We start from the raw sequence: 23,608 nt of genomic DNA, 5'->3' as shown, positions 1-23,608 counted from the left end.
TAGTGCAAAAAAAATGTGGAAAAAGAGTTTCTGATCTTATCTCAAGGCAACAGGAGCTGCAGGTACCAGGAGCTTTTGGAACTGGCCTGTGCTGATTGAAAAATGGCCAAGAAAATGTTCTTGTGCTTCGCCCTACAAAGGAAAAGGTGAACAATAGAGAGATTTAGTGCACAAAAATCATGTGGAAAATGTGCAGGAAGCTGTTATTTAATTCAATTTAATTAAGGCTCTAAGAGTTTTCTGACTTGGGCTGGTTTTGTTTAAAGAAAAAACAGTTGAAATAACTGGTAATGTTGATTTGACAGTCACATGCAGATAAACCCCCTTGGTGACAGCTTCAGATGCAACTTGAGCTTTGGAAAGGCAAAAGGTTCTTTTTAGTCAAAAGTGTATAAACTTGGCAGGACTTGCTATGTTATGCTTCACAAATGAAAATATGATGTAGACCCTGACCTTTCAGTCCACTGATGTGACTAATTATTAAAATATTAAGCCCACTGCCTTAAAAGCCAGAGATAAAAGCACATATTTTACTGTTTATAATATTAAATTCCTCTCTCTTTCCTTAAAATTTCTATAAATGCATTTACAAACCTTTGCATCTGAAGTGATCAAAGATGAAGCGACTCTTGCTGAAGAATTCACTCCTTGTCACTTTGGACAGATAGAAGTCTTGGGCTTTTTAAAAATTTAGTTTAATTAATGCACACAGTTAAGAGATAGTTGTGCTAAGAAAATAGGAACTGTGTAATAATTAATTTTTGAGATGGATGCAGTAGCAAGATAAAGCCTGTGGAAGACACTGCTGGAGCACTTGCATGGCTAATTAATCCATTTTCACTTTGGCTCTGGCTCTGAGTGCAGGTGAAATTCTCTAATTGCAGGTAATGGTGCTGGGTTTGTCATCATCTGTACAGGTTTGCTGTGGTGGTTGATAGAATTATGTTTTCCTCTGAAAAACTGTTTATTTTAGTTTGGTACCCTCTCCCTCCATCTCTTATGGAGCAATATAACTATTAGCTCATGTTTTATTCATACTCTTAAATCAGGAAAATTTACTTGTAATTAGTTTCTCTTTGTCTGCACTATTGTCTTCTCTGAGTTGTGTTTGTTAGGTAATTGCATAAAATTTTTACTACAACCTTACACTATAAAAAGAATTCTTTACTACATTTTATGACCTAGAAGTGGCCAAATTTTCTTTTCTTACCAGGAAATTGCCTGAATGAAAGATCCATAAGCCCACTGCCTTTCCTTACTCGCAATCCACACTTAAAAACTGATGATAAATAAACCTAAAAAGTATTCTCAATAATTAATCTGATCAATAAATAAATCAGCAGTGATTAGAATCGCTGAGGTGGGGCAGGTGCTGGTGTTGCAGTATTTTGGATGGTGCAGTGCTCCTGTGAAGCTGGGGGTGAGGAACAAGTAGAAAAACCATCTGTTGAAACAAATGGAAAACCTCCACGAGAAACATTCCTGTGGGCAACAAATTGGAAATTAAAATTAGATGGCAGGTAATGACTAAATAACCTGTCTTAGGCTTTGAAGATAATTAAGCACTAAAAGGTATTCTAGATTTACTTATAAAAATCTCCAAATTTATGATATAATTTTATGTGGGCCATTGGCTGGCTGGCTGCAAAGTGAAAATAGACATTTATATGCAGAGAAGGAAGGTGGCTCTCCAGAATCATTTCACCAAAAGCAATAAATGAATGAAAACAACCCTTCTGTGAAGAGAAACCTTTGAAATTACTTGAAGTAATGGTAAGAACGAGACTGGTTATCTTTTCATGTAAATGTTATTGCTGACTGCAGAGTAGAAAGGATTCAAGACTGTTTAAAATAAAGCAGAAAGCTTAAAACGAGCAACTTTGAATAAGCTTAACTTCTGATGAGATCATTATGTTTGGGGTGATGAAAGATCCTTGCTTTGCATATGCTGAGGGAAATTGGATGGGAAGCCTTGAAATAATCCATTTTCAGAAGGGAGAGGGTTCAGTAGGAGTTTGCCAGATAAGAATAGATTTTATCCTGCCTTCAGTTTGGGGGTTTATGCTTTTCCCTGTTCCATTGCTGTGCCTAATTTGATCAGTGATCAAATGATCAGGGTTTCTGAGCCATGCTGGGGCACCAGCCGAAGTCTGCTTTGCATCTGATCATGGAGTTTTGTGCTGTGAGGTGTAAAGTTTCCCCCAAAGCCTTGATTATCCTTTGTGGCTTGCATGTACACTTGTGTCAAAAATGAAATTGGGATTTGGCCTCAAGAGCTGCTGAAAATCACAGCTTAGATGATGAGCATGACTTCATCATCATCATCATCGAGTCATGTTTGGGTGGGAAAGGACCATCTCCTTTCCACCCCCATGAACATAATTCCATAATTTTAAGTGGGAAAGCATCAATTGTTCACAAAATAAACAGCTGCAGAACTCTGCAGGTTAGGTTTTTTTCTCTCAATTTGTTCAAATCTGTCTTTATGCCTAGCACATGTCCTTGGAGCTGCATTGTTATAGTCAGGTAGAAACTTAAACCCTTTCTGAATGTGCCATTACAATTTCTTGTTACCAAAATAATTAATTCAGTGTCTTTCCTACATCAGTCAAGTTTTACATTAAAACCAGAGATGCTTTCTTGCCTTCTGCATTGAAAGACTGAAATCTCACAGTTCTGTTAGTTGGGACAATCTCATTTCCCACCTGGTTTTATTTACAGCCTGTTCAAAGTGCCAATATTGTCTTTTACTTGAATGCTTTTCTCACTTGCATGTGTTGGGTTTTTGGAAATAACAATATACTTCTGCTGTTATTTTGTGAGCAGATTTTATGGATTTTTTGGTTTTGTTTTAATTTGGGGTGGTTTTGTTAGTTTTTTTCATGGGGAAGCTACATAAAATATCAGACATCTTCTTTCACAAACTGGTCATATAAAGAATTATGGCCATAACTTCAGTGCTGGAGGTTTTCATTTTGAAAACATTGTAGAATGGGTTTAAAAGCAGCTGGTGAGTTAACTCAGTGATTAGGACAGGCTTGAAAATTATTGTACAAAGATTAATAAAATAAAGTCCTCGACAATCTTAATAAAATGAAGAAGATATCATGTAACTGTTCCTGCAGACCTGTCATGCCAAATTTTTTGGACAGCTGGTCTCAGATGCAGTGGACTTGGCAAAGATAAAGTAAATCTTTTTCAGTCATTAATAAGAATCTCCTATTCTTTTCTTTAATCTATGCAAGTCTGAGAAAAAGCCTCAAAAACTAGTGTTAGATCAGCCTTTGTTTTAAATGACTTACAATTCCGATAAAGCAGCTGAAGCAGTTTTTTTAAATTTAGCAAAGTCTTTGTTCTTTCCAATGAACAGCACAGTCACTTGATACTGAGAGATAGATTAGGAGCAAATTATCTTGAATTTGAAAATTAATTTCCTGGAATTTCACAGGGAAATATTGCTATTCTTTCACTTCCCAAAGCAATTAACATGGTTTTGATGAGTCAGTTTTACTGTGATAAAGTGTCCAGCTCTGGAGTCTCCAGCAGAGGGATGATGTGGATTTGTGGGTCCAGAAGAAGCCACAAAAATGAGCAGAGGGCTGGAACACTTCTCCTGTAAGGACAAGCTCAGAGAGCTGGGGTGCTCAGCCCCAAATCTGATCATGGAGTTCTGTGCTGTGAGGTGTAAAATTTCACCTAAAGCCTTGATTATCCTTTGTGGTTTGCATATAAAGAGGAGAAAAGGCCTCAGGAAAACCTTAGAGCCCCTTTCAGGGGATTACAGGAAGGCTGGGGATAAACATTTAGCAGGGCTTGTTTGATAGGACAAAGAGAAATGGTTTTGAACAAAAAGAGAAGAGATTTGAACTACATACAGGGAGAGGGAAATTACAATAAGGATGGTAAAATACTGACGTGGTTTGCCCAGAGATGAGGTGGATGTTCCATCACTGGAAAACCTTCAAGGCCAGGTTGGATGGGACTTGGAGCAACCTGCTCCAGTGAAAGAAAGGTTTCCCTGTCCATGGCAGGGGCTGGAAATAGATGAATTTTAAATGTCCTTTCCAAGCTAAATTATTATTTATTTTTTCAGCAGTTTCCAGCTGTAGCTAAAACTGTATCTGACTTTAATGTAGTTCAGGAATGGAATCACTTTTCCTTTCCCAGTTCCATCACATCCCATGGCAAAGATTCCTGCATTGGCTTTGGAGCTCAGAGCTGAATAAACCCAAAAGCTGAAGGGGAGGTGCTCGCAGAAAGAAATCTTCAGCTGTGCCAAAGCTACTGGAATCATTCCAACCAGAATATTTGTCTGCCTTTAGGCTGTTAATCCATATAATAAAAAATAAGGCTTGGGAAAGGTTTGCAAGAGCAATTCCCAGACAAGTGAGGCTAAGCAGTGAGTAGATGTTAAAATGGACTGTGACACTATTTACAAACAGTGCCTGTGAGTAGGTGTCTCACTCATAACAAATACTCCTACTCACACCCAACACATTGAATTAAAAAAGTGGAAGGTATTTATAAGCATAACAGAAAACAGAGAAAGGTGATAATAAGCCATCCATTTTAATAAGGAATTAGGATTCTGACCTATTTCTTTCCCAGCAGGATTTATCACTAAGTTATTTATAACTTACAGGTATAAGACAGGGCAATGAAGAATAAATTAACAGTATAAACAAAATGCTCAGAGACTTCCAGCCCCTGCTGGCTCCATTTTCTCAGGGAAAGACTGGGAGAGAGTGATATTAACATCTGAGCTCAGGTTCATTTTCTGGCTGGCTTAACTCCATTAGAGTCTGGGGATGGGGAGGGCAGGTGAGAATGATAGTGGTGTCTCAGACATGTTTATTGCTGTATTTTATTGATTTCTTGTGAGGGGAGAGAACTGCAGATATAGCACACAGTTGCAATCTAAATTGATTTCTCTGTTGTTTAAGAAGTTTTGGCGTGGTTTGCCCTGGTGACTCATTGGGACCTTCCACTGCACGTGGTTTGGGGCATTGATGTACAATAGGATCTTTCTCTCCAGTTTTTGAAAGTAAAGAAAGTCCAAACAAATCTTCAGCTTGTGAATATACCCACCTGATTGTGACTGAAGATGCTCTTTCATTCTTCCACGCTTGATTAGAAGACCCAGTGAAATCTGAAAATGGCCTAACAAACATTTCATGCCATAATCAGGACATTGGGGTTTTTGTGTGGATGCTTTTTTGTTTGTTTGTTTTTCATGGTTTTGTTTTCTGTTTGTTTTTAAAAAGGCTTTTGGGTGAGCATTAATATCAACTCTACAATGTACCATGGTAATTCTATGTGTGTTCACTGGAGGTGTGCTTGATAAAAGCAAAGAAACAAATTCTGACCAAATCTTCACATGAGTTGGATCAAATTTGGAAGGGGTCTTGTTTTTTGGGTTTTTTTTAAAGCTTTGGTGTTTTTTAAAGCTTTTTAACTCTTTGGGCAATATGGCATCTTCAAGCTGCCAGGGGGTATCTCATTTTGAATGTACATCTGTCCCTTCTTTTGCTTCGAGGAGAAATCTGCTCTGGGCCTGGTCTAAAAGAAAGGGCTGCAAGTGGTGTCTTTGGCAGGGTCTGGCCACACCAACACTCACCAGAACTCTTTTTTTCTAATCTCTTCTCACTGCGACAGTGACCTCATGACTTGATTCCTTTTTCTGCTCCCACAGCTGAAGGTGGAGGTGGTGGATATGAACGGGAAGACCTTGGACGGGCCGGTGCGCTTGGACGTCTTGGTCATCGACCAGAACGACAACAGGCCCATGTTCAAGGAGGGCCCCTACATTGGGCACGTCATGGAGGGATCTGCCACAGGTGAGTCCCAGCCACCCACAGCTGAAGAAAATGTTGTACTTGCAGGGATCTCCGTGGCAGGGAGGAATGATCAGTCTGACTCCATGTTTTCAGAAGGTTAATTTGTTATTTTATGATATTGTATTATGTTAAGAAATACTATACTATACTAAAGAATACAGAAAGGATACTTACAGAAGGCTAAAAAGATAATAATGAAAACTCGTGACTCTTTCCAGAGTCCCAACACAGCTTGGTTCTGATTGGCCAAAGAGTGAAAACAACTCACAGCAGAATCCAATGAAACGATACCTGCGGGTAAACAATCTCCAAACACATTCCACATGTAAGCACAACACAGGAGAAGCAAATGAGATAAGAATTGTTTTCCTTTTTCTCTGCGGCTCCTCAGCTTCCCAGGAGAAAAATCCTGGGCGGAGGGATTTTTCCAGAGAATGTGCATACGACAGAGCTTGAACAAATGCTCTGTTGATAAATGCATTATTATCACTCTGTACAAGTTTTCTTGCTGATTTTGTGGCTCACTGGATTCTTTCTCCACAAAAAGAAGTGGGAGCAGTACAACTTTTGGACAACAGGTAATGATTTTTTTAAAAACAAGTCTCTGCAGTAAAAAAAATTGACGTAAAAGGAAAATACCCAGAAATTAGTTGGAAATAGGAGCTTTGATTTAGGTTCACGTTTTTTCTTCATCTCTGGAATCAATGAAGACAACCACAAGGATATGATTAAGATTCAAACCAAATACCATGAGCAATTTCTGTGCAGAGTGGGAATTTCACATTTTTTTCTTGTGAGTTTAGTTACTGGAAGGGTTGTTTTTATTTGTTTATGTAGCATGAGTCTGGTAGATAACACAAATAAATGGAAAGCACATTATGAATAAACTAATGTTGTGGGGGAGATTGAAATACTGAACAATTCTGATAAATAGATGTAAATGCAGACACAACCATTGCAACAAAACAAAAACACATTGATAATTAAAGTTAGTAAGGAAAATGTTCTGATTAAATTTCCTGTTGATTTTGTCTGATGAGGAAATTCTACAAGAGAAAGATATTGTTCCAAGTTTTAATGTGGGTATAACCATCCAAGTTAAATTCTTCCCTTATGTTATGTGAGCTTTCTGGTCCATTTTGCATTTTCACATAGAATTCTTAATATCTAAAAACCTGTGGGTATGAAATGCATTACAAGCTGCTCCTTCAACAAGTTAAATTTTTGAGGTAAATGTTTATTTACCTCACTTGTGACAAGCATGTAATGAAGATATTGATGATCTTTTCAGCCAAACAAGAAATGTTTCATATTTGAGAATATGGCTGCCAGCGGAACACTCTTTTCTTTTGTATGTCTCTAGTACATTTTTTAACTGGCAATTCTCTATTTTTATTATCCATAAACTCTCCTTGTTTTCCTTTTTTCCCCACTCCTTATATTGAAGTTTACACTTCTGATTCAATAGAGATGTTTCTCAGCCCACCTTCCAGTGAATTCTTCTGTAATAGTTTCATCCATTTTCTCCTATTGCCGCTTGGTACTGACTCAGGTATCATTTAGCATTTTGATTGTCTTTCCTGTTGGCCAAAGTTTGAATAATTTTTCTCAACTTTCCTTCCCTTACCCTCCCTCCCTTACCCTGCAGGAATTCATCACATTAAACTTCATAACCTCATTTGCCTGGTGTCAAGAGCACCAATGCTTGCAAAATTATTTTGCGCACAATGGAACCTGTGGAATCAGGGTAGGCTGGAATCAGTCACAGCTCTCTGTGCAGATGGCACCCACTCAGCCACGATTTCCTGGTCTTGTTTTCCATAGTTCTTCCCAACTTCTGGTACATATCTTCAAATTATTCATCAGCTCTGCTATTTTATCACAGAGGTTATCAGAGAATATTCTGGGCTGGATGGGTTCCCCCAGCTGCTGTGCTGTTCCAAATCAAAGGTTGCACTGCACAGCTTGAGAAGAATCCTAATGTGTTGGCAAGTGGAATTCCTGAGTCCTTCCCTTTGGTTTGCAATTGTGCTGTATTTCATTGCTGAAGCTGCAAAAGGAAGGCTTTGGATGGGGATTTTGAAGGAATTTTGAATGAGTTAGAGATGGAATCTCTGAGATTTTCGGTGATGCAGTTTATTTTTCTTCTGTATAGGTAGGAAGGGTGACTTCAGCTCACATCTTCACAGCATGGTTCAGAAGGCCACAAGACCCTTAGTTAAAAGACCTTTTAAGGATATATTGACTAAAAAAATTCTGTTAATAAGGATATTTATATTTTTGATCCAATACTTAAATATTTCATTTTATGGACTCATGTTATAGTGTAAGCTTTCTTAGATAATTATGTTATGATACACAAACTTACAGTATGAATTTTAAACTTCTTGTTTATCTTTGTAACTACTTTAATTTTTCTATATTTTAAACTTTAAAACTCTAAACTATCTTTTTTTTTTAAATTAATGTGTTTCTCTCTTAAAGCTACAGTGTTGCTTCTATTGCTCAGAAATTACAGAAACACAGAAATTACAGTGAAAAGTTGTGCCAAGCCCCTTTTAAGGCTCTTCTCTTCTATCTGATATAGATGTAAATCCACCAAAACTCAAGAAAACATGGAAACAGTGTGTGATTTTTGTATTTATTTAATCTGTCTGTGAATAATTTAAGAGCCCTTTGAGCACAGTCCCAGTGAGGATGGCTTGGATGGTGTTTATATAGATTTTTTTTATGTCACTAAGGCCATTCACATTTTTGTGTGTGTGATTTTTAAATTCACAGTAAACACCACTGGTTATTTGGACACCTACAATTTATGTGCCATCACACTCCTGGAGAGGCAAGTACCTGCCTATAATTACTGAGAGTACAAACTACATTACAATCAGTATTCATCTGAATTTCCAGCTAGGGCTTGCCAGACCTTATAATTAATGATAAAAATATGTGACTGCTAGGTGATATTGCTACAGATTTATTTCTTGATATATCATTCCTAGGGAAATTTAATAATATAGTTAGTTACAGTAAATTAGCTCTTTTCAGGGAAAACTGTTATGGTTCTGAAAATAGCCCAGAGTTAAATCCTAACAAAGTACACTCAAATGTGTGCTTAAAGTGACCACAGATGTGCTGAGATTTCTATTAGGCCTTTTCCTGGAAGTACTGCAAACTTGAAGGCTTTTTATCATAAATAAATAAATTGCAAGACCAGTAGAAACTGTTTGAAGACAGGAGAACCAGTTTGATTTGTTGTTTTTTTATTTATACCAGCTCCCATTCCTGGATGAGGTTGCAGTCAGCATCTATGTACCAGGAAAATAATGGCAGAGCCTGGCTCAGTGACACTGATGGCAATCTTTGGGCTGACTGTAATGGGTTTTGTGCTCGCTGCACTGCTGATTTCTCATGTTTTTGTTTTCTGAGTTATGACCCAGTTCATTTCCTGTAGATCTCTGATTTTTCCAGCTGCCAGCTCAAGGGTTGAGGAGCTGTGTCTTGCAGCAGCCTCACCTGAGCACATTAATGAGGGTGGCCCCAATCCCATGGATTCCACAGGCAGGCAGAAACCTTTGGACATCTCACTTTTAGAGGTTGGAAAGTGGAGGAAGGTTCAATGAACTTGGCAGCCACCTCATTTCTCTTGCTGGAGGCACTTGACAGAAATTATTTTAAACACATCTGACATGATGTGACTTACAACAATATGCTGCAAACCCAGTGGGGTAAAATCTTAACTGCAGCAGTTTAGCAAAATTGCTTGAGAATTGCATTTAAAGAAAGTAACTTGTTTTCTGTGCTGCACAATAGCCTGGATCCATTGCATCCCAGCCGAGGAGCCTGGACTGACAGCTGTCTATAAATAATTGCTGGAAATAAAGGGACACTTGGAGACATTTAGAGAGGAAACAGAAGGAATTAAGAAGAATAGCCTAGAGGGTTCTGCAGTATCATAAAATAGTAATTTGTAGAGCTGGATAAAGCATGAGGAAGGGGCTGAGTATCATTGGTAGCTCTGGAAAGTAGTGCAGTGGTTCAGGTAAATGAAAACTGGTGCTGAGATTGTGCCTTTTTATTTAGAACAACCTGCCAGGTTCATTTTTTTTTGTTTGCTTTTTGTTTTTTAATACGTAACCTAACAAAAAGTTAATACACAGTTTAATAAAAATGGGATTGTATACAATAGGTCGAGTCAAAAGAGTCCATGAAAGGGAAATGAAAGGCCAGCTGGCCTAACAAAGTGGCAAAAATAAATTTGGCATCATTGACTTTTACACACCTGTTGCCAGCTTTGATACATTTCAAATATTCTGGTGCTGTTTTCCAGACTCTCTTTATTTGTGCCCTGCAATCCTTGCTGGCCTGTGGCAGAAGAAAGTTGCCAAAGCTGTAAATTTAATCAAATTGCATTGAATTGGGTGAAGTCTCAAAGTCTTCTTCTTTCATTGACCTATAAATCCCAGGGGACAGAGGGAAATCAAAGGGTGTTTTTACAAGTTATCTTGAAGAAAAAAAATATATATTTTTTAAAAGTCACAAAGAACCATTAGAAAAGGATAGTAAAGGATATAATATCTTTTTATTTAGATAGAAGTAGAATCTGGAGTTTTCCAGTCTTCTCATTCTGCCTGCACCAGGGTTAGGGTGACACTTGAGTCTTTTTGTCACAGAAGTTCACTGTTGTGCATAAATGTTTATTTGTTGATATTTTATTGTGTTGGATTTTTGCAGTATAAGCTTAGAAGTATCTATAGATCTGACTTGCAAACAGAAATATCTCAGAAAATTCACCTCAAAACTATATCAAAATTGAAGTTTGAACCTGAAGTTTTTTGATTCCTAGCACTGCCACTTGCAGCAATACTCCGATTTAGAGGAGATTTGAAATGTCAAACGTTACATATTTAATAATGAAACTTACTGCTATGAGCTCTTTTGGAAAACAAAATAATAAATTGGAATGAAACTGTGGATGAGGAAGCCTCTGACTCAAAGGAAGCTAAAGAATAAATATTTATTTGTTAAACCAGCCTGTTTCACAGCTTTTCCCCAGTCCTTCCTACTAGAGATGGAATGCTCAGCTTTGGGTATAACTCAGCAGAGCAGCTTCCAAGTTCCTTTTCTTCCAGATATGTTCAGTCTTGGGCAAACTTGAAATCTTGCTGATGGCAAACTTTCAGCCATCCTTTCTTGGGATTAATCATCTGCATTTCAGCAAAACTCCACTCGCTGCCTCAAACCCCTTTGTAATCCGGCCTGTAAATGTAAGGGATGTGAACTAGGTAGAAACATCTGTAATGTCAATATTTAAATTTCCAAGCAGAAGCCAAGCAGCAGCCAGGCTAATTATGCACAGCTGCTTTGTATATCCCAGTAGGAAATTTTTCACAGATCTGTGTGGAATAAAATACATCTGTATATGAATATGGTTATTGTGTGTATGTATAGAGATATCTATTTTTTTAATATGTATGATGTGCATATATTGCAGAGAGATGAGCATAGATAGACACAAATATCTGATCTTTTATTATGGATTCTGGTATATTTTAGTTACTGTGTAGGTGCATGATGGAAAGAAAAGATTTGCATTTACTAATAATTTGTTGTATTCTGGTAGACAAAGCTGTACATCCACTGTAATCTGCCTGCTGGAAATGGAAAGGAATAACCCATTAAAGCAAGTAATTAACAGGTTCTCAGGTATGCAAGTGTGGTTAAACCAGTGCATTTGGAGGAAATTCAAATAATCTCATGTGTAGCAATTAGCAGTTCCCTCAGGCTGGGTCTGGGATGGGAGTGTCTGGGAGCAGGAGGCTCCAGGGTTCAATTAGTCCTGATTTCCAGCAGAATGAGGTTAAACCCAGGAAAGGCTCCAGACCAGCTCAGGTGCACAGGTAGAATTACTGAACTGCGTGGGAGGGCTGGAAATGAGTCACCTTCTTCAGTCCCAGACAGAAAATCCCCTTTGTCTTTCTGCACAAGTGCTGTGTGTGCTCAATGCCCCTCCTGCTAAAATGAGCTTTCTTCTTTTTTTTCCATAGTTACACGCAAGTTATACCAAAATTCATGCTTATGGCCAGATCAGCATTAATGCCTGATGTTTAAGGCTGTAAAAGCATCATGGTCTCTGTGCCTTGGACAATTCATGGAGTGAAGTGCTCACACCTCCCTGCACAGAGCAGTGATCATTGGAGTTTGGGCTCCTTTTGCATTATAGCCCAGGCTCATGAAATGAAAATGAGTATGTTTCTTAATTAAAGAACAAATGAATTTTAAAAAAAATGCTGGAGTCCTTGCTGGGTACTGGAACACAAGGGCTCAAATGAATTTGTGCAATTCGGGATGTAATTGTTTGCAAAAGGAAATTTATGTACTAATTTACTTACCCGTGGCTTTTGCACCTGGGCTTTTGCACCTGTTTTGTGCATCTCCTTCTGTTCTCTCAGAAGAGACAGGGATGAGCTTTAAAGCTCCAAGCACTTTGGACACATGAGATAAACTCATCCATGTAATCAATAAATTGAAAGATCCTGCAGTCCCAGGAAAGCATTCTCTGAGAAAACTCATGGCTGTTTGGCAGCCTGCAGGGAGGGAGCGTGCTGCAGCCCTCTGGGCAGGCTTTATTAGTGGTAGAAAGCCTCAGTTTGTGTTTATACACTTCTAAATCACCCTTTGTGGATATTGCCTTGCCATCCCCTCTGCAGGCCAGCAGCCCTGCAGGAGTCAGGGGCCTGGCAGCAGCCACTCCACCATATTTCATCCAGATCCTTTAAAAGCTCCTGAAAAGGGTGATAAATCCCCAGAAGCTGCAATGATGTGCCACAAATGGATGGTATGGTTCCAGGCTGGTGGCAGGGGTGCTGCAGTTGAAGGCCCATCCCACCCACCCTGTGCTCACACCGAGCTGGGTGTAAATCCCTGGCTGGTGTCACCAGGGGTGGTGACAGGAACAGGGTCCCCTCTGACTGCAGGGCTGTGCTCTGGCCACTGCTGCCACTGCCAAAGCAAAAAAAACCCAATAAATTGTCAGTGCAGGCAGGGTTTGCCTCTGTGTGCATTGCCAATAGACACATCCATCCTACTTTTATTGTGGGGGAGAGGTGAATGGAAAACTCAGCACTGCACAATGGCAGGATTATTTATTCCCTTACTGGTTAACCTGATTAATTTCAATTTTAATTGAAAGGTATGATCATATAGAGACTGCCTTAATTTTTTTACTTTTTTTTCTTTTTTTTTTTATTTTTAAACTCTAGGTTCACATTTTTTATTTATTTTTTTCTCATTTCTCCCTTTATTTCATGCCCTCACAGTTCTTCTTCCTTCCCCACCACTAAATATTGGGAGTTTAAATTGCGCTCTGTAATCCCATGAAGTCAAAAAGGAGTTGCACACTACCCTTGGAAGAGTGAAAGCAATTGCAATAGGAAAGGAAACCTTAGTGAGAATGACCCCACAGTAATCTATTTTTGCAGTATGAGAGGTTTGTGCTATTTTATAGAAATATCCAAAATAGTTCACTTGGCTTTCAGATACTGAACACAACTTCTAGAAAAAGGCACTCTGACTTCATTCCGATCACATCTGTTAAATACAGAAAATGTCCCCTTTGCTCACCACTATTCATTTCCACACACAGTTGCACTATTTCTCTATAGCACTTTTCCATGGCTGTTCACCAAAAATAGGTGGGAAATTACATTTATTTTTAGATGTCAAGATCTCCTGGAGAGCACCACTAACATGCTTGAAAGTAAGCAGGAGAGGCTTTTATAAAATGACACATTTGTACCTGAAGAACTTTCTGGAAATGTTGAAAAGTTTATTATTGGCTTTCTTGTGGAGGGAAAAGGGGAAAGGTGCTGTCAGCTGATGCTGAGCTCGATTCACACTTGGGGAATGTGATAGACAGGTTGAAGGTGAGATCTCACAGCTCTTGCTTTCAATCCATCTTCTGCTGGTGCATGTTGGAAACTCCAGCAGAAATGTCTTTTAAATGTGGTTTGAAGAAAATATTAACAGATACATATTCAAGATAGTGATTTTTGGGAACACAAATGTAGCTCATCATTGCTGTGATTTAAGCACAGACCAGGAAAATATAGTGAATATTTTTTGATGGAAAATATACGACTTCAGGTCCATGTTTCAATTGTACAAGGCAAAGTTATGAAGGTAAAAATATTTTGATTCCGAAGTAAAAGGACAAAATAACTTGGATAAAGAATTGTAACTGATTTTTCCTCAATGTTTACTTATTTTACTTAAACCCACTTGTAGTTTGAAAATGGAAATTACCGTGTGCTGAGAATTATGTTGGTGACAATAGTGGATGTTTTCTTGGACAGCTCTGTCCCAGCTTCAGATCTGTGTTTTAACAGTGTGAATGTTCTATTCTAAAATTAGTGTGGCAAAACATGATCTTAAGAGTACTAGAAGGATTTAATAAATGTTTTAAGAGACAGGAATATTATAAAAAATGTGATTTTGTATAAAATAGCATTATTTGCCATGCAAACCTTATGGCAGCACATATAACACCTCCAAAAAAGGAGATGGAAAAATGGAAAATGTTTCCATTTCCTCTGTGGAATCTCTGAGAGAAAAAGAAAATATGATTTCCATTATAAAGGTAAAGAGCACAGTCTACTTTTAATATCATTTCCTTTTAATCATCAAAAGCATTGTCAGGAAACTTGGCAGGGAAATTTATTTTTAACGTGGTTTTGAAATTGAGAGACACACCTCAAGACAAAGCTACTTTAATTAATGAAATAATTAGCAATACACTGTAGGTCTTGTCCATGGGGCCATATGATTACTCACTCAATTAATATATTATGAATTTTTATCCAGTCTACTCGAGGGTGTAATTTTATTAAGCACACATGGAAACTGTATTTCTTGGCCTTGCTGCTTTAGGCTCTAAAAGGGCAGAGTTTAGCTGATCTCACAGAGAGGTAAGAAAGATTTATTTCCCCAATTGGGCAGGGGCAAAAAGCACCCAAAACCAAAGTTAAAAAATAAATAAAAAAGCAACAAACCCCCCCAACTCTGCGCATTCATTTCATCAAACCCTTTTCCTTCTCTCAGATGAAGATGTGTTATTTGTTGCTCCAAGCAGAAGTCTCTCATCTATAGTGACAACCTTTGGGCTTTGAAAATATTGCCAGTCTCAGTATGTTTTTACAATCTGAATTTCATGATGTTTGATTAAAAAGGAATCTCTTGAACAGTCATTCTCTTTTACCATTAGCAGTTATAAATACAGTATCTTTCTTTAAAGGAGCTTTAAATTTTTAAAGAGGTGTTATTTGAAAGTTTTTTATCTGTCATTTCTTGCCATCAACCCTGTGGCGTATTTGAGAAGTTTGGAAGGCATCTGAAATGCTGAAGTTAAAGGGAATGTCTGTGACAGATCTCTCTTAAATGACAATTCCTTGTGTCAGCTGGGATTGGCATGTTGTGAAATCAGTAGGAATGTCAGTGAAATTCATACAGGCTCGCTATTGCTAAAGCTCCTGTGCAACAAATCTGAGGCTTTGGAGATGGAATTGGCAACCATCCCTATTTAGGGCAGCAAAAACCATCCCAGCTCTTTGGTTCAGAGCATGGCCCTAATGTAGGCCTGGATTCCTTAGAATATACAAAATTCCAGAAGGTTGTCAGCATCTCAGCTCGACTCTGTATGGGACTCTGCTTTCAGGATTTAATTCACTACCTTAATTTTCTTTTACATTTTGTTGCATGAACCATTAATTAACGTCATTGATCTGGCAGTTTGAATTCTTCAGCACCTGCAGCACCTTTGCTGGAAAGCTTCATGCTTAAGTACTGCTACTCAAAGCACTCTGTAAATTCTCTGAGTCAGCACCTAGGTAGCATTTTTTACTCTTCAAAAAGTTCTCCTCTGGGGCAGAGCACCAATTATAAAAATGCAATCACAGCAGTTACATGATATTAAAATAAAACTTATGCAGTAGCACATAATAGCAAATCAAACTATTAAACAATATAGAGTTTCCTCCTGTATGCAAGAATAGGTTCTTCCTCCCACAGGCTTTGGAAGTGCCACAGTCAGAGGAATTTAAACTTTGCAGGATTGGGCTGGGGTTGAGGCAAGCCCTGGAATCACAGAATCATGGAATGGTTTGGGAGGCCTTAAAGCTGATCCCATTCCATCCCTGGGGAAGTTTTTTAATCAAACATCATGAAATTCCATTCCCTGCCATGTGCAGTGACATCTTCCACTATCCCAGTTTGCTCCAAGCCCTGTCCAGCTTGGCCTTGGACATTTCCAGGGATCCAGGGGCAGCCACAGCTTCTCCAACTTGTGCCAATGGTCTCCCCACCCTCACAGGGAAGAATTTCTTCCCACTATCCCACCAAACCTGCCCTTCTTCAGTTTAAAACTCTGCCCCATAAAAATCCCTACCCCTCCTGTTTATGAGGATGAAGCCAGGATGAATGTAAACTGAGTGATGTATTTCAGCTGAACTTGCTTTGGGTTCTTCCACTAACAGACAGCAGCAGTTCATTGTCTTAAGGCAGAAAAATGGGATCTGGGTGCTTGGGATCTGGGATCTGCATTCCATGAGACACAGTCATTCCAGGGCCAGCAGAAAAGTAAAAGTGCTTTGAGGTTTTGGTCTGACAAATCCTGCAAAACTATGAACAAGTTGAAGGATTGCTCAGATAAATTGTGTTGGAGAGAAAGATCATACCCTAAAACTGCTCTGAGAATTTCTGGTAAATAGTGGCCAGACACTGAAAGAATAATCATATAAACACAAAATAGAAATAACACTAAAATAATGTAATTCTGTTAATGGAGGGGCCTGAAACACTGAAATATCTCTGGTGTGGCTGTGAGTGAATGGATTTTGCACTACCTACCACCACTGCTGTCCAAGGTTATCAAAGCAGATGCAGGTTTAGCAAGCAAAGTTAGCAATAAATGCAACCAACGTAGCATGGCCACTTCTGATCTTGTTATGTCAACGTTTTGTGCAGATGGGATGAGCAGTGCCCAAATCTGATTGGCCAAAATTTGCCACAGGAGATGGGTTCCCAGCTGTGGCAGAGAAGGGCCCTGGAAAACAGAGGCACAGGAGAAACATCAGCATGTTTGAACAGACAGGGTAATGGATCATGAAATTGCAGACATTACTGTTTGGGCACACTGGCGAGCATTGTTTTGCAAACTTCTTGGTTTTTTTTAATTTAAACAGTTTTGCCTTCTTGAATTTAAGCTGAACTCTATCATAGCTTCTGTTAGGAAAAAAAAACCCTACAGTACTCAAAATAATTATAAGACCAAAAGATAGACGTGCCTCTTGGGCTTGTTGTAATCTTGCTTATTTGGCGGTTTCATCTGGGGAGGTTACACTTTCAGCAGGCTTGGTGTGTGCTCCAGGCACACCAGGAGAGAACTAAAGAATTGAAAATTTGATCGTATTTTCTTAGCCAGGGAAAAAAAGAAGTTAATAGTATAGCTTTTCTTTTCCAATTTTCATTTTTTTGAAGGCTTGCCTTTGCTAGTTAAGATAATATAGTTTATCCATCCTCTGGGCTCTTATTTTCTCATTGCTACAGCTGTATCCCAGAAAGCTGAAATTATCAGCTTCAGGCTTCATTGCTATTGAATAAAGTTTTAACTCATTTTTCTTTCCTCTCTCTTTTTTTTTTTTAATTTTTTTTTCCTTCAAGCTGAAGAATCCTTTTGGAAGCAAGCAGGCAGGCAAGCCTTCTGTTTTTCCCCTCTTCCTGCTTTGCAGATTACTATTTGTCTGTCCGTTCCTTTATAAGTAGCTGCTCCAGTTGGGAAGTGTAGGGGAAGGACATCAAAATTCTGACTGTTTTCCTGGCTCACTCTATAGATTAAAGCAGCAGTTACAGCATTATTAACATTCTCTTCAAAGCAGAGTGAGCAGAGGAGCCCATGCAGTGCTCAGAGCAGCCCCAGCACAGACACAACCCCAGCTGCTGATTGTGCCACCTCCTGCCAGGCACCACAATTTGGAAACCATTTCTCAAAGAACCTTTGTTCAGGGTGTTTTTGCTGCTGAATGGAGATGTCTCTCTCCTAAATGAAACAAAATCAAATCTCCTGATGAAGGCAGAGATTGTTTTCTCAGCCCTCATCCAGGGAGAGAGGCTCTCCCGCCCAGGCTGTAGCAGGGAGTTTGTTCATGCCCACCGTGGCTCTATATTAAATAGATTGTTCCATAAAAAGTGTTGTGATATTTACTCAGGGCTGGTACATCCTTCTATTACTTTGGTGTGCCCTGAGGGGTTTAAACATTGTATGCTGGAGTAGAGGAAAAAAATCTTCCTTAGTTTATGGCTTTTAGCCTTTGCATAAGCTGTGAGGATGGGTAGTGGTGATGCTGCTTAAATACTTCTAAATTTGCTTGGGCTGCAGCAGCCAAAGGAATTAAAACATTTTTTTTAAAGTGTTAATTAAGAGAAACCAAAAGAAGCAAAGGTTTCTTTGTTACTGTGGATTTTCTCTTGCCAATCTGGTGTACCTTAGCTGCAGGCTAGTCCCTCACAGGCCCAGGAATTACAACCTGTTGAATGCTAAATAAGTGGTGTGGACCAATACTAATGAGGATCTGTGGAGCAGCTCCTTGTTCCTGGCAGCCAAAGGGAGAAAAGAAGGGGATTTCATGGTTTGCTCCTCTGCCTAGGGACACTGAATTTACATATGGCCTAAAACTGCTGATCAGAGCTAATCTCCCTGATCATTATAGCTTGAAGAAAGGTTTAATATTCAGGATGTTCTGAAGGGTTTTTTTCCCTAAACAAAAATAGGCTGCATGAAAAGTGGGCCATTGGCAAGCCAGGACTGGGAGCTGCTGCCAAGAATTTTAATGGCCTGATGCTAAGCGCTGAGGGCCTGTGCTCCAGTAAAACTTTGTGTAGTTTTTCTCACAGATACTTGTTGGGTTTATTCTGCAGTCTCAAGCCTGCCCTGCAGCACATTTTTTCCCCAGACTGATCTGAGGGGACTTCAGAGATCAAGAGGCAGAGGGACGCGGCTGCTGCACGGTGTTGGCAGCAAAGTGGGATTGCCATGGGATGTCCTTCAACCCTGCTCTCCTTGACAGCTGTCCTGGTGGGATGTGTCAGGCTGTCTCCTCACTGCTGGCAGTGCTTGGAGCGAAGGGACACAAAGATTTTTGGGGTGGGGATCCTCCTTTCTCCTCACTTTTTTTTGTTTTAAAGGTTTGCAAATGAATTGCCGGCTTTTGTCTTTTATTCCTTATGATGCAGGGCCCAGGGCAGCTGGGAGCTGAGGGGAATGTACCACTGAAAATGCTTCCTCACTCTCCCAAAATTCTAATTTAGGTCAAATTTCTGCGAAAACCAGAACCAGCTAGTTTATTTCTAAATGATTTCCTGCAAACTGCAGGATTTACTCTGCGGATCCATTTAAGTTTCATCCACATTTGTATTTACAGATCTCCTGCAGCCTTGGTCCACCATTATCCAGCATTTGCTTTTATCTAGTAGCTAAAAAATTAACACCTTTCATCTTTGCTTTGTAGTGAGAAGGGGGAGATACTTTCAAGAAATTAAAGTCCTGGTCAGAAATTGAAACTGAAATTTTTTTTCCCACTGAAAATAGACTGGGAAAAATGTCTTATTTTTCCTGTATTTGCTTGGGGGTTTTTTGGTTGGTTTTTTTTTGTTTTTTTTTTTTTTTTTTTTTTTGGGGGTTTTTTTTTTGGTTTTTTTTTTTTTTTTTTTTTTTGGGGGTTTTTTTTTTGGTTTTTTTTTTTTTTTTTTTTTTTCCCTTTGGTTGTTTTTGTTTTCCTGGGGCAATGAAAAGAAAAAAAAAAGCTAAAAAAATCAACACTCCACTGTGTCCACTCACCAGAAGTGTGGAGAAACAAACCCTGAAATGTTTTTAGGGGCTGCTGGCCATGAGAAGCTGCTGGGAGCTCTGGTGGGGGCTGTGTTTGCTCCATCCCACCCACGCTTTGTCCCATGGCTCCTCTCTGATCTCTGTGTAGAATCTTTTCTTTCCCTGTGGCTGTGGCAGATCTGGGGTGCCTCTCACCTTCCAGAGCAGCATTTCCTCACCTCTCTGACCCTGCCCTGCTCCTGCCTTGCCTCGTGTTGAGGAGCAGTCTCAGAGTGCCTCGGAGCTGCGAGGGCAAAGCTTAGCAGGGATAAGGCAGGAATTGAAATAATTTTGCCTTCCAGCGCTGCTGACCTCTTCTGCATCACATATGCTGTGCGTTTTCTCATGTGTTAAATTGCAAACTCCAGAAGATGGATTTTGCAACTTTATTTTTGTTTAATTTATTTCTTAAAGGGTACTGATTTGGGGATTTTTTTTTTCTTTAAATGTGTAAGAAATATTTTCAGGAGAGCATCTTGGATCTCTGAAGTGGCTTTGATAGTTTCAGCTTTGATGTGAATTGTGACCTTGTGTTCTGTGACACAGTAAGAACTTTATTGCCCATAAGCTGCCAGGAAATGCATATTTCTATGTGTTGGTTGATGGCACTTTTTGAAATACATTCTTGCTCGTGTAAATACACATTCAGTGTCTTTTGTTGGGCTTGTGTCCCATGAAAGCTGCTCTGAGGTATGGATTCCTAATTTTTCCTTCAGTTTTCTGAGCACTTATGTCTTCATATGTTTACTTTTAAACAAATCACTTGAATTTTTCAGACCAGTTTTGGAGAACACTGACACAGGACACAGCAGTTGTTACTCCTACTTTTGACTTTAATTGTCAAGAACATAAATCCTTGCTTGCCAATTAATTTTTTGTGCATGGTTGAGAATGGCTGCCACAGTTGGCAACTGCAAGTTGCTATGGAGATATTTTCTGTTCACCTCAAAGGGTGAATGATGATGTTTGGATGTGCTCATCACGTACCTGGAGTGTGTAGATGTATATTCACATCTTTATTCATAAATTTCCACCCTGTGCTTGAGATTTTATGTTTATTGCTTATTATAGTCAGGTAAAATGGCTTGTGTTCCCAATTCTGAATGTTCCTTCCAGAGTCAGACAAATAATATCAGTATCAAGTTTTAGAATGATTAAAAACATGAAAATTACCTCTTGTAGATGAAACTAATTCATTTATCATTGGGGATGTTAGCAGAGTTGGTTGACAAAAGTGCATTGGGTGTGTGTAGGTCTGATAGAAAGCAGAGAGGGAAATCTGGCCTCACTAGGGGTTGGAGTGTATTTGTCAGTGAGAAAATATTGACTCCTTTGTATGCAGATTATATATGTATGTATGTAGATTTGTATGTAGAGTGTAAATTATCACCTTTCCTATTTGTGTCTGAAAATCAGGGCTCAGCATAGAGGGGAAAAGGAAAACAAAATCATTGTTTCTTCCTATCAATCATGTTATCCTGTGAAGAAAATCATAAACCCTTGGGATTTATAAACCAAAACACATTTGGGAGAGCTCCAATGAAGAGCAGCCCCAAATCCTTTAGCAATGAAAATAAAAATCTCTTGAAAAGGGATCATTAAGAGATTCTTAGGTAGTTCTAGAAGAACATCCTGAGTTTTGAAAAGTCAATGTTATACTTTGTTACTTTAACACACAATATGAGCCCCTCCAAGGATCTCCCAGGTGTCCTGCAGGAAGTGACTGGCTGCAATTTTAGAGGTAATGAAATGCACAGTGTTCAGAATTCCTCAGTCCCACAGTGCTCAAGGCTACATTAATATTTACATTATGTAAATTAATTGTTAAATGCTGAATAATGTTGAACCCAGTGTAATCTTTATAGCATTTATTGTAACAGAGCATGTGGAATTTTGCAAAAATATACAGGGAATTAATCATTCTCTCTAATTGCTAGAGGAAGATAATACTTTAAATGTGATATTTTATGAGTTACTAATGTTTTTTTTTAAATGGCCCTCAAAACCCAAATGGTCATATTGGCACACATTATCATAATAATAGAGGCAATATTGAGATATAAAGTCTGCTTAGAGAAGTTTGGGGGTGATTTTATTCTTTAAAAATATTGTTCACTCCAAGGTGAAATACTGGGGAATACTTTGGGAGCTTTGCCATCAAGCTCAAGGCTAAAGTTCAGCCTTAAAAATGTTTAAAGAACAGGGCCCAATTTTCAAGCATAATCAATATCCACAAAAAAAAAAACAAAACAAAAAAAATTAAGAAATCAAAAAAAAAAATAATAAGAGAGAAGAAAAGGAGAAGACAAAAAGAAGGCAAGAATTTAAAATGTGGTGGATGCTGGGTCGTGCATCAACAAACCTCTGCAGCCACCTTGCCAAGGAGCAGTAGGGCAGGCAGAGCTGTAGAGGGGAGGATTTATGTGATGCACGAGATGTGGATCACAGCTCAGTGCTCTACTTCCCTCTAGAGTCAGTGGAAGAAATCGGTGACTCCAGAGGTGATGAATCCTCCTTAGGGAACCCCTGGGAGCTGTGGAATGCCCACTCAGCACTAAATCAATGGCACCAGTTTAACTGAGGGTCTCAGCTGGATGTCAGCAGCTGAAAGGCAACTTCTGAAGTTAAATCCACTTTTTTCATGAAATTGGGTTTGATGTCTGGCATATATTTATTTAGGAAGGGTCAACATTTGGTTGGTTACTCAGACTTTTAAACCATGTCCTACTGAATCATGGATAGAATTAGGAATTACTCATGGATGGAATTAGGAATCATGGATACCTAATTCTTGTAATGATCATGTTGGGCTACAGAGGAGTGAAATGAAGGAATGGGAATTCAGAGTTCTCTCTGTTTGCTCTTGATTCATGTTTGGTTTGCTCATTTATTTATTGTTTTACTGTATTGGAAGCTCTGCTCAGTCATGACCTGTGTGCACAACAGCCAGGATCTCAAATCTGCAGTTTGGGCACCCTGAAACTTTGCAAAACTTTTATCAAATTTGAGGAATATTCCTAACTTAAAAGAGGGAAGAGGGGGAACCAAATATCTTCCATTCTGTTTTGGATGACAGCTTTGTGAAGTTATAAAGTATTTTTTAAATTTTAAAGGGAACATTTCTTTCCACCTATATATCTCTTTTAATTCTTGTATTTCATTATGATAATCAATCTTATGGTTTTGAATGCTTTTTCAGTTTCACCAGAAAAAATAGTCTGTGGTTGTACCCACTGAACAAACTAAGTCTTTAAAAAGATTAGATTTGGTTTTCACTTGATCTTCTCTTCACTTGTGTATGCTTTTAATTTGCTTGTTTTTAGCAAACATACTTTTACTTTAAACACAAATTTAGGTAAAAAGCACGAATGTTTATACCATAAAAATCACCCAGTTCTGAGGTGAAAAGATAAAAGTCAAGATGAAGGTTTTCTTCTATAAAAATACCTTTATATAATATCCCTACGTGTCAAATGCAGTACAAATTGCCAAGTTTATTCTGTTTATTTTTTACAAGTTTTTGACATTATAGCCACCTGTTATGTAGGGTAAAGGAAGGTGAAATGAAATTAAGAGAAATGGTAAACAGGAAGGAAAGCAGAACATATAACTCAGTGTAGAGATTCAGTTTCCACGTGAGCACAAAAAGCTGCTCTTTTCCTGACCTCAGTGACATAACATCCACTGTGTCTGTCTCTAGAAATATTTCAGAATTACTAAACCTTCTGTAGGTCTCGAGTTTCTCCCTATGAGATAATTGTCTGTGTTGCTTCTGTTTTATACACCATGAAATTAGAAAGGTTAGAGCCTGTTCAGGCTTTTTGGCTTCTGTTAATTAATCTCACCAAGCCTTCCT

At 38.7% G+C, this 23,608-nt stretch overlaps 1 protein-coding gene across 2 annotated transcripts in view; it reads left to right on the top strand.

Annotated features, from left to right (window-relative positions):
• Positions 1–23,608, top strand: part of CDH13 (cadherin 13) — a 446,793-nt gene that overhangs the window by 252,943 nt on the left and 170,242 nt on the right. For both annotated transcript variants that reach the window (XM_005428754.2, XM_031063408.1), the window contains exon 6: positions 5,693–5,837. In XM_005428754.2, coding sequence (XP_005428811.1) covers positions 5,693–5,837 — 145 coding nt within the window. The remainder of the gene's footprint in view (positions 1–5,692; positions 5,838–23,608) is intronic.

Source organism: Geospiza fortis, unplaced genomic scaffold, assembly GCF_000277835.1.
Source record: "Geospiza fortis unplaced genomic scaffold, GeoFor_1.0 scaffold1081, whole genome shotgun sequence".
NCBI lineage: Eukaryota > Metazoa > Chordata > Aves > Passeriformes > Thraupidae > Geospiza > Geospiza fortis.
The sequence above is the reverse complement of the archived record's forward strand: the minus strand, read 5'-3'. Positions and strand labels throughout refer to the sequence as shown.